Source organism: Ammodytes marinus, assembly GCF_949987685.1.
Source record: "Ammodytes marinus genome assembly, chromosome: 16".
Taxonomy (NCBI): domain Eukaryota; kingdom Metazoa; phylum Chordata; class Actinopteri; order Uranoscopiformes; family Ammodytidae; genus Ammodytes; species Ammodytes marinus.
In genome coordinates, this window is record NC_137220.1 from 14,376,876 (window position 1) to 14,389,375 (window position 12,500).

The window sequence follows — 12,500 nt, forward strand, 5'->3', positions numbered from 1 at the left end:
TCAATTTTACATATGCTGACAAACCAATGTAGTATTCATGCTATGATGCATAGTCACCTACAGAAGAGCACACTTGTTTACAATCTGTACATGTATGCACAAGACTGCAAATATTTCCTTATCAAGGCACTTGAACTACACTGGAGTTAACATGAATATTTTATGATTGCTAGGTTTCTTGTTGATTGCTTCGCCTCAAAAGTAACTTGTGCTTCAGTATGTGTCTCACTAAAAAAACTGAAGAAAGGCTGCGTTTGCATGTAAGTGAACTACATACAAAGAACCTGCCATGATTGGTTAATAATTTGCTCTAGTTCGATAGAAAGCTATACTTTTGTATTTGCTTACTGATATATAAGCTGATAAAGTAAAAAGTTTTAGATGCTGACTTGCAAAGATAACCCAAAATAAGTAAGCTTTTGTAACAGTGCACACCCGCAGTCTTCTGGGCCAGTGTGGCCAAAGAGCATCATATATCTGCTCATCTCTTTCCCTCACACCCTTGCTATTGTCCCTTTACAGTCACTACAAAGGTTTCTTTTTCCTACTGTCCCAGAGGTCCAAAACTGAATTGGGCAACCAAGCATTTATGCAACCAGTTCCATCTGCTGCGGACTCATTTCATGATCATTTAAAAGTGGAAATGAAAAAAGCCTTCAAGTCTCTCTCCCACTGACTTTAAGAAAGCGAGGAAAAGTTCTGAAGTCTATATACTTTTGTTTAGCCAAAAATGTTTCTGCAGGGAGGACACATTCTTGGCCACTTGATAAGGACTAAACCCAACTGTGACAAAGTGTGAAGAGATAAAGTCTTTGTCAAAAACAATAAACACTAATATCTGAATAAAAGTATAACATTGCATATTTTCATCGTCGCAGAAGCTGTGCATTTTTTTTACATGTATAATTTTACACAAATAAAGAACTAGTATCTCACTGCTTAAACTTTAAAAAACTTCATTGGCCACATTAGCTGCTAAAGTGCTGGAAGTAAGTGATAAGACTAATCTGAACCAATAGCTCAGGCAGGCTAAATGGTGCCTACCATGATTAGGGAGCTGGCTGTAAGGGGCATTGGGCCGATAAAATCAATAGGACCTAAAAAATAAAGTATATGGATAAGAATTTAGTTTTAGATTAAAGAAACTGGGCTATGGTCACGACCTGATCAGTGAAGCAGCATTAATGGACAGTTTGTAAATCTGATAAAAGTTGTGACTGTGTGATTAAGCATACGATGAACGTTTTAACGATGGCCATGGGAAACAGGCAGAATTTGGTGGCACACAAGTTTGATAGGATGTGTATTACATACAGTATACATGAATTTTCCTGCAGATGCATTTATGGGGACTGACAGTGACACATAGAAAAACTTCCAGCATAAACACACAGAAAATAATAATAAAAAAAAAGAGTCACATGAAAGTTAAAAAAATGTTTCTCACTTGGCACTCTGTTGATGGCTTTGAGGGGCCGAAGGACCCGAACGGTCCGAATGGCCGACAGGTTGATGTTCTGTAGGTCCAGAGAGTATTCTACCATCCTGGAGGAACAGACAGAGACAGAGAGAGAGAAGGAAAGAGAATATCATGTAAAGCCTCTGTAGTTTGTAGTTTCTAGCCTTTTTTCACCCATTCACTCTGATTACTTTATCGAAGGATTGATTTGTGTACGAGGAAGCAAGCTACGATATCTCTGGATATTTGGTTGTTGGTTATGTCATGTATTGATGACAAAGCATCAGAGCGGGAGAATAACATTAAAAGGAGGTGAGGAAAAAAAAGAAAGAGGCAAAAAAAGAGAGATTGCTTCTATTCTAAGTGTTGCCTGCAGGATATTGTGGCTCAGTCAGAGCCTGGCATTTGTTAGCAAGTCTTTTCCACAGCAACGGCTAAGCTGTTTGTGCCCCCAAACCCAAAGCACTTTCACAGGAGAATGGCCATGGTTTGCCGTGTGTGTGTGTGTGTGTGTGTGTGTGTGTGTGTGTGTGTGTGTGTGTGTGTGTGTGTGTGTGAAAACTACGAGTGTATCTTTGAATGCACCACACTTACTAAATGATGGTTTTCATCAAGCCCCATATAGTTTAAGTGAGTTCATTTGTTTCGCAGATTGTGTTTAAAAGCCATCTTGCATGTATATGTGTGCAAATGGTGTAAATTGTGTAATAGTAGTTTAGCGTGTCTGTGCACTGAATGGATGTGCCATGGGCTACAGCAGTGTTGGGACAGCAAGATACCAAAAGCAACTGCACCACCACCAACTAATAATACTCATAATAACCCCCAAAGCACATTTATCAAATTTGACAAAGCCAAGGTCACTATACAGTAGAGTTACAGTGCCTTGAAGTATTATCCACTTCTTGAACACACGTACATTTATTTTACTGGGATTTTTTGTGATGGACAAACACAAAGTTGTGCATAATTGTGAAGTGGAATGAAAATGATACATTCATTATTTTTTTTATAAATAAAAAACTGAAAAGTGTGGCGTGCATAAGTATTCAGCCCCCCTGAGTCAATACTTTGTAGAACCAACTATCACTGCAATTACAGCTGCACGTCTTTTGGTATGAATATTTTTTCAAGGCACTGTGTGAACCATGTCATTTACAAGATACTTTAATAATCCCACAGGAAACACTTTTTCCATTTGCCCTTCACCACAGCGCAGTGTCACCCACAGCGCAACACCCCCAGCTTACACTCCAGTAGGATTACTTGGTGTAACATCAGGGCTTTAAATTGCTGTACAGCAGTTGCTCTTACAAGTAACACTTGTTTGCTCATGAAGGTGTGAAATATCCTGAACCAAAACAACTTGGCAGATGCATACAGTTATTATAAATCCTTTATCTAAAAATTGTTTTTATGTTATATTCATACATTTCGAGATAGTGGATTTTTATATTTCATGAACTGTAAGACGTAATCATCATCAACAAAAAAAGAGTGTGTTCTCACTGTACAACTTCACACTTTAGAAAATGCATCCACTGCGAGGACAAAGAGGCATGTGACATCACAAACTCATTTCTGTCCCCGGCAGCCCAAAGCCTACAAATGCCACATGGCCGCTTGATGAAAATGTCACAGAATATGGAATTGGAGAACAGTTGTTTTGGGACCAGGATTTTCCCCGGCCGGGCATCTTGGTGTTATTACAACCTGCCTCAAACCTTATAGCATCATATAGGGAAGACGAAGCAGCAAATTACATTGAAAAGACCAGAAGATCACAGATGTGCCTGTATGTGCGTGTGTCTTTGTACAGTTAAGTGTGTGCGCACACTGTGTGAATGCATGTGTATGTATCCGTATTCGCTCTACAGAAGTGTCTCTACACATCAATCAGGCCGCTGTGTTTGAGAGAGTAATTAGTGGACTGCCGGAAGCATCCTTTTTCAGGTTGTTCTCTATTTTTCACTTTCCTTTTTTGCTTGTTATGCCTTCATGTCATTCATGCTTTTATGTGACTTGTGCGCGCGTGTGTGTGTGTGTGTGTGTGTGTGTGTGTGTGTGTGTGTGTGAGCACGTGTTGCCATCAATATGAAACGCAGAGCTCCAGGGGAACTTGGGCTTAGACCTTTTGAGAATACTATCTTTAACAGGAGAGAGAAGAAGAATTGAATCGTTAATCTAAAATATGTAAAGACTGGATGTGTGAAATGATCAACCTACTGTCATAAAAGTTCCCATCAAGTTGTTTTTCTGCATCATTTACATAAGGAAACAACATTATTGCTTTTGATTGTCGGAAGAAGCATCTGTGTTGATGTCTGAGAAAAAAAGTATTGAAAACCGTGAACTAAAGCTGCAAATGCTGTGTTGATTCGTCCTAATTAATTATTCATTACAGCTATGGCTACTGAGGGGCAGGTGCAACAATTCTAATCAGAATGTTGTTTCTTTGCATATAAGGTATATGTGAGGAGATGCACCAGGTGTGCATTCACCAGGTTGAGTCAAGGTGCAGCTCCTTCATATACAAACATCAGTCGGTTAGGCTAAGGATAAGAACGTCTTGCATCATTTCTTTGACCAGAGAATTTTTTTTTAATAATACATTAGATTATATTATAGAAATATAGTATATTATTTTTTTTTTAAAGAGACAAACTGGGTGCTCCCTTTTGCCTAATGGGTAGAGTGCATACCATGTAGACTGAGTCCTTGTTGCTGTGGTTGCGGGTTCAAATCCAACCCGTGGACCTCTACTGCATGTCATCCCCCCACTATCTGTCTCCCCATTTCAACTCTGTTTCTCTCCATACTATCAAATAAAGCTTGAACAATACCAGAAAATTATCTTGAAAGAAAAAATCATTTTCATTGCAATGGATTGGGCTAAAAGAACACGTTCAATATACAAAATAAAAAAGAATCATGTGAAAAAGAAAGAAAGAGAAAGAGGAATGAGGAGGTTGGGTCAGCAAAGTGGTGCATGTGGGTTAACAGACATGGAGTCCACAGCAGACTGTCGGCTGTGATTTGCCCTGGCAAGTTTGGCAATGCCCTCCGCAATTAGCCTAGAGACGCTAATCTAACGGATGCTGCCAAGAAGAAAAAACAAAGGCTGTGGCGTTCACCCAATGCATATACAAACACGGACACACGTACACCAAAATCAACAAACTCAAAAGGCATGCGCTAACAGACTGTAATCTGCCGCACACATGTACGCATGCACGCACACACACACACGCGCACACGCACGCACGCGCACACACACACACACACACACACACACACACACACACACACACACACACACACACACACACACACACACACACACACACACACACACACACACTGTGTCCATCCACTGGGGATAAACTGAAATGAAGATGAATGTCCCTCCACCCTCCAAGTCTGTTGCTTAACCTTTCCTTGTCTGCTATTATACCAGACACTCTCCCCATCCATCTCTCTCTCTCTCACACACATACACACACACACACACACACACACACACACACACACACACACACACACACACACACACACTCAGCAGGTGTTCGTTCTGGCAGGTTTTTTTCTTTTGTTTAGTGCACACATCCACACATCCATCCATCTAGCATGTGTGCTCGTGTGTCCCACGGTAATAGAGCGTGATGGACACTTTGTAGGAACACAAGCCCAACTTATGCAACAACTTACACAATATGACTATGGATTTTGAGTGTCAGTTTCAGCAGTGGGTGTCTCTGGAGAACTTGAATTCTCTGTTTCAGTCTTCATTCTTTTAAGTCTTTTCCTTGTTCCTTCTTACCCCTTTAAAAAAATAAAATAAAATCTAAATATATTTACCAGTCCAAAACCCATCTATCCAATGGAATCAAATATTAAGCAATATTCTGGTAAGTACAGCATGTTTTTATCTTTAATATCTTTTATCTTAGTGAGTATACCTTTACTGCAGCAAACTGCGGCATATTATACAATGGTGTATGTGGCAGTGTGTCAAAGATTGTTACCTTACAGTTTCATACTTAGAACAAGACACCCTGCAAATGCCACGTCTACTATCACAATGTAGCAAGTAGAACAAGTCTACCAGAACAAAATGTCTCTATGGATTTATTCGAGAAAGAATAATATGCTTCCTGAGATCACTTCTACTCTGTTGTTATTTAACTGTAAGGCCAGATAGATTTAACTATGCAGACAAAACAAAATAGTGGATGAGGAATGGATTGAATGGAATGCAAAAAAAATAAAAATATGAAAATGTAGGCAGTGACTTGAAACGTATGCTGCACTCAATAGCACTTGACAGCTTTACGAGTCTTCCCCTCTGAGTTTAATACAACGCTTAGAATAACCCAATAACTAATTGCTGTACTCTAAGCAGTACGTACTGGAGACCGGAGTTATCGTGTGTCTACAAAAAACATTAAAAATCGCAGTTTCAAGATAAAAGCATTTTCTAAAATTGCACAGCGGGGCCCACCATAGCTATAGCAACATGCCATTTTTTTTTTTCAGCGCGCACACAGAACTTACAGGTAGTGGATTTGTGAGGAGATATTCATTGATTATGAACAAAAAAAAGATACATAACAAGCATGCTCCAGAATCGCTGACTCCACCTTTAAAGTCTGATTTGGTTTGCCCAACGTTTTTTTTGTCACTTGCTGAAATGACTGATGCTGCTGTTTTGAATTGGAGCACAACATGACAGAGTAAAGGTTTACCTGTATGATAAATCAATCTTGCCTAGCTATTTATTCTATACAAATGTGACACATCCATTATCCACCGTATCTGTGGCTATAGCCTGTGTTGTATTCACACCGTAAACAAAATGTGTCAGAATTAGATTGGAAGCATTTAAAGGCCTAACACAGATTTTCTGGTGCTGTTAGTGTTTGCTGTGGTGCACATCTCTCTATAAGATCTGTCTTGCCATCCTGAAGTATCCACACAGAATAGGAAGCCCATAAGATTTCATCCAAAATGTATGTGAACATACGATGCGAGGAAAACCCACGTTTAATTCTTCTTACACCCTATAAGTATAATTATTGAACCAATTCAGAAGTGAACTTTATTGACAGTTCTTACCTTTCATATTTGTTTGTGTTATACAGCAGCTTATACTCTCTCCATGTCACCTTCATTTTAAGAGCAAATGCTGCTAAAGCACTTTGCCACAGAATGACATACGCACTATATCAAATAGAAATCATGCTGACATTATGATAGAGTTGCTTACCCCGTCATGACAATGAAGAAGTCCAGCCTGTTCCAGGTGTCTCCCAGGTAACAGCGACGGCCAAAGATCCCAAGAGCCACCATCTTTACCACCATCTCCAATGCAAAGAAGATGTAGATGAACGCATCGAAGGCCTGCCAGAAAATAAAACATTCCGGTAAGATAGGGGAAAGTAAGAAAGAGACGCATACTATACATTTAGCTTTGAACACATACACTGGGCATCCGTTTCATATGGTGTGTTCATGAACATGAACAGCTTAAAGGTTGAGTCAACAATTCTGGAGAACGCTTGTTGTCAAAGTCACTTTTTTTGTCAAAATGTGTACTGTGCACGCTTAAAAAAGGATGTGGTGTTGATACACAGCCTAGGCTCTGTAAACTGGTTTGCATATACAGTATGTATGGGGCCCTCTGTAGCTAGCAACATGCCGATTTAGAGAACCTAGTCTCTATAGTAACCCTGGATTTGTTTTAAGTGCGCACAGAACAGAAAAAAGGTATCGTTAGCGGATGTACACTGTTTTTCACAAAAAAGTGATTTTGACAAAAAGCTTTCTCCAGAATCACTGACTCCACTTAAAAGCTCATTTTGTTTTCCAACTCAGTCGCTCATCGAACAAAGAGCACTCTTCATCTTGGGCGAGTAGTAATGTCTGTTTCTTTTGGTGGTATTTTTCTTAAAGCCAACCTCAGTTGCTAACAGTCGTAACAGATTTAGTTTGAAAGCATGTAATGACAAACTGAGAACCAATTGTGCCATGATGCACTTCTCCAGACAAAGCAACTTTAAAAAAAAATCTGATCCCTGTATGTAATCTTTTCACACACAAAATAATCCATAACCTTTTTATTATTTTCCATCTTTTCAAGGACAATTTTACAGCTTTTGATTTTGGCAAGTTCACACTGACTCCACAACAACAGCAACTGACCCATCACAAATAAAGCTCACAGAACCTGGCAATTGACTTATTTTCCAAACCAAGTGTCCTTTTTAAAATATCTCATCTGATTATCTAATAGCACTAATGGTGGGATACTAATGCTAGGGTCAAATGTTCTGTTTATATTGGGATTTGAAATGCTTAAACGATCTAAATGTGTGTATGTGCCAACTGAGGACTAAGCACTAATATATAACCCACCAAAAAACATACAGTGCCCCAATGTGAACCAACCCACACTTCAAACACTTGAAATCACAAGAGAACGAGGGAGATCCTGGTCACACCTCAAAGAGAAACTGAGATGAAGGGGAGACGACAGGGAGAGATAAACGGAGAGAGAGATTGAGCTCATATCTCATAGCTCATGTCCTGCTTGCATTCTTATGTTCACATCACCATGCTAAACCTCCCCACATCATATTTTCAGACACAAAAGTCTTTTTTCAGCGTGCTCTGTTTGCCCCTAGGCTGTGAGACAGTGTTTGAGACTGGCTGGCCTTCTTACCTATTCCTACAATAATATAACTCAACCTGCTATACCCTCTTGACACTGTACATTTCCAAGGCCGGGGGAATTCTAATATGAAATGGAGCTTACAGGCATGGGGCTGCTTGCTGATATAGTATGTCAGCAGTCTAATAGGGATGAACAATTGAACGTCTATTTGATTTACTCCTCAAACAACTGGAGAGATAGCAGCTCAAGCTCGTTACAGTCTCAGGTCATTGAGAAATGATATCAAAAGCATAGCGGACAGGTTTAAGCAACGCAAGTTTACAAATAAACTTAGCTGAATTTAACAGCAATCATTGGATAAATATTACAAGGGTCCTGACCACATACTACAGATTTAAATTCTTTCCAACTCAATGTTTGCTCAAGGTGGCTTAAGTAAAGTTAAGAGAGCTGAGAACTAAGTGTATATGCACTCAATACATCAAATGGCACACAACCAAATACACATGCTGCAATGGGAGAGCTATTTCCCATGATCCCCAAGGTTGGCTGGATTCAGGCAAAAGTTAAAACAGGAAACTAAAAGCCTCAGCACTAACAGCGGTTTACAAAACACTGGTATGTGGTACAGTTTGTCAAATAGGATTAATATATGCTTCAATTGGGTGAAGACAGCAGTTTTTTTTTCTTCCATTCAGTGCTGAGGAACAATCGTAAGATGCTGTAGAAGACCACGTTGAATGGGATTAATGGCGTGTGAAATTCTGTAAGGGATTTATTTTTTCGTGTTGCAGAGCTGGCAGTATTAGCAGGAGATGTTGTTCTCTCAGAGTCAGAAATAGCCAGAGTCAAGAGATGGGGATTAATAATAGCCATCTTATCACTTTTTCTTCTACCAGCGTTGACATTGTCCTCACCGTTTGTTATATATAGGGATCAAGATATCTGATAGCCATGAAGAAGAACTAGCTGGTGCAAATGTGCACAGTTGCCAATGTTTCACTCACGCACACACGCAGACAGACAGACAGACAGACAGACAGACAGACAGACAGACAGACACTCACTCACTCACTCACTCACTCACTCACTCACTCACTCACTCACTCACTCACTCTCACACACACACTCACTCTCACACACACACACACTCACACACACACACACACACACACACACACACACACACACACACACACACACAAACACACACACACACTCTGACGCTTTCATTTCAATGCTGTCATAGCAATGGGGAAAGATGAGAAGATCAGTCTTCACATGCTGTTTAAATGATGTTTTGATAAATAATGCAGCGCGCACGCTTCACATGTAATCCGACATTGGCTGCCCCAGTCGGATCCCTTGTCGCACTCTGCTCTTAAGTGAACAGGGAATAGATTCATCAAAGGTGTTTGTCACTACCGACAGCTTCCTCTCTACACTCAGCCCTTTTTTCCGTCAACACAATTTGTAAACACGTTGATTTGTAAACAATGGGCCTTTTTGATGATTTGAAATAGGAGCTGGTATGAAAACAGACTTCATAGGCTCGTCATTGTGCTGCTTATTTTTGGAGAAGAAGACATTGATTCACTGTAAGTAGGTCATCTCCCTGCTGTGGTTGGTGGTGCACGGACCCTTTACCGTTAGATGAAGTGTGTGGGTGTCTTACTCTAATTGTGGAATGAGTAAATGACAAGAGCAATCAGTGTGTGAATCCAAAAGGCTCCACGAGGACAAATAGCACAGGGAAAGCAATACCTTTCTGCAAAGCGTTTTTCACAGAACATTTGACGCTCCATTAAACACGTTGAACAGGATTTGACGGTGGAATATAAATATGCAATGATGAGTCCTCTGGCATCTAAAATCCCATTTTTCAGGTAAAATAACAATGTTGCACAATGAGATAACTTTGTAAAAAACAGATGTGAGTTAAATCGACTTGAGAGAACTCCACCTACTTACATTATAGGTACAATTTACAACCTCAGTTGCTGGCTGTGAGCTCGTTAACTAAACTGGTACAAATGGAAAAATGCCTGTTCAAAGAATTAAAAGCGTTATTGATATGTTTTACTTTCCCGTTCACTTTGTGTCTGGCTATAGGTTCTAAAGGCTCAGAACACCTAAATAACACTTATCATATCAGTGACTTGCCACGCAGATTCCAGTTACAGTGTTGGGTACAGTACTTTTTTTTTTATTACTAAAGTCCTAATTGTGACTGTATACTTTCCAGTGCAGTAATGATTTCGAAAAACAAACCTGGCTGCAGCTTCACATTTGCCACACGGACCAAGACCCACACCCTACTCCACCCTTCACTGGGAATTGAAACCCACAAAGGGCTAGGGCTCTAAATCTCTCAACTTAACACCTATATAAAGATATCTTGTGGGGATATCTTGTGGGCAAATGTATACGCTGTGTGTGGCTATATACTGTAGGGCAACTGTATTTCACAGAGGGCCACTCTAACAATCCACAGCACCGTCAGCAAAATCCCTCCTGATACCATTAGCAACCACCAGGACAGGACCCCTCCAACTATCGGGGGAGACATTGTGCTTGTTAGAGAGACAAAAGATGAAGGGAGGGTAGAGAGAGCAAGTGTGTAGGATGAGGCGATAGCATAGGGAGGAGGGGAGAAGGCAGACGTGAACATAGGTGCAGTATGATGTGTTGAGAATGTTTTTATAACAACAGTGCAATGCTACACACTCAAAAATGGAGGTACCAGTGTGTACCTAAAAGGGTTCAAATGCTTATCGCAGGAGAGGTACCCTTTTGAAAGACAATCCCTGCGTTCCAAATCACATACTTTTTCTTTTCACTACACTACATACTAAATTACAGAAGAGTTTTAGGGACACAGGAGAGAGAAAAAAATCAGATAAGGGAGATTTTTTTTCATTATGTCGAGAAATGTCAAGAATACAGACGAATACTCCAAAATGCTATTGGAGTTACTGGGGCATTAATGTATTTTCAGCGTGCTACAATTAAAGTGCATGTATTGGGACATCCTAAATATTTTTCTGGCATACTAAATAGTATGGAATTATGGGAATTGGAACGCAGGGACAATCTACCCTTCAATTCAGGTAAAAAAAAATTCATCACAACCATACTTTCAACTATACCGCTATTTTATCTCCACAATTGTAGTATCCTCACGAAATTACGGAATCTCATCTATACAAGACTATATTATAAACAAAGTAAGTCTAAAGGTGCAAACACACTACACACGTTACACGCGTACAGACGTTCCATAGGGAACCATTGGTTTACGTGCGTACATGGCGCGTAGATGCGTTACTTGCGCTAAAGCAACACTTTAGGTGCGTTAGTGTAGTGTGTTTGCACCTTAAGGGAAGTATTACAGCTGCAGTTTTTTTGTATGCATCACAACAGCTTTAAGAACAGTGACAAGAAAACACACACACACACACACACACACACACACACACACACACACACACACACACACACACACACCCACACACAGGAATAGTCTATACCTTACCTGCAGTATTTGGCAGCGGTCCGAGGTGCAGTCAATGTTCTCACAGGGCTGGTACATGCCCAGCGTCACACAGTTGAGCAGGATCACCATGATGCTTATCCTCTCGAACCATGTATTGAAGGAGCAGTTAAGGAGCAAAAAGAACTGAGGAGAAAAGCACAGCCATACACACACACTGTCCATGGTTTTAAAAGTGAGCTGTATGGTAGAATTAAAGGTGAGGCGCAGATATATGGATAGATGGACCTCTCTCAACCATTTTGAATGTAATTGATTAGTGTTAGCGTGCCCTTCAAAGATATGTCAATCATTTTCTGGCAGGTTTCAAATTGGAGTTGGGAATTTTGTTAGTTTTAGATGATGCCTTTAATTAAACAAGTCCTACCAATACATACTGTATATAGGTGACATACACACATACATGACTATATGAAAATAGAGTGTTGTCCTGTCATGATATATTTTAACATACTTTGAATATTTGGCATGGAACCTTTTTTTTTTCAATTCATCAAAGTATGCCCGGGCTTAAAAAAAAACAGACGGATTCACATAACAAATTCCATTATATGTATAACTGAGTCATTCACAGCATGTATGCAACACATTGCACGAGCCAAGAGGTCACGCCAGCCAGCCAGCCAGCGAGCAATTCATCAATGGAAAAAATATGAGAACTGTTTTTTTCTAGCCAGCCTATTTTTTTGCTTTATGAGTGTGAGTCACAGAATCAGTTGGAGTAAATATTGTCTGGCAAGGCACTGGACACTGGATGAGTGATTTCGAAATGGTGGACGCTAAAGCAGTGTGGACTCAGACTTCAAAATAGTTTT

The 12,500-nt window shown here is 40.0% G+C and overlaps 1 protein-coding gene across 1 annotated transcript in view; it reads right to left on the minus strand.

Moving 5' to 3' along the window:
- The window catches only part of LOC307263220 (voltage-dependent T-type calcium channel subunit alpha-1I-like), a gene marked incomplete at both ends in the record, with an annotated part of 115,155 nt that overhangs the window by 64,250 nt on the left and 38,405 nt on the right, over positions 1-12,500 (minus strand). Inside the window, 3 exons of the mRNA XM_080044326.1 lie at positions 1,448-1,545; positions 6,726-6,859; positions 11,668-11,811. Coding sequence (XP_079900452.1) covers positions 1,448-1,545; positions 6,726-6,859; positions 11,668-11,811 — 376 coding nt within the window. The remainder of the gene's footprint in view (positions 1-1,447; positions 1,546-6,725; positions 6,860-11,667; positions 11,812-12,500) is intronic.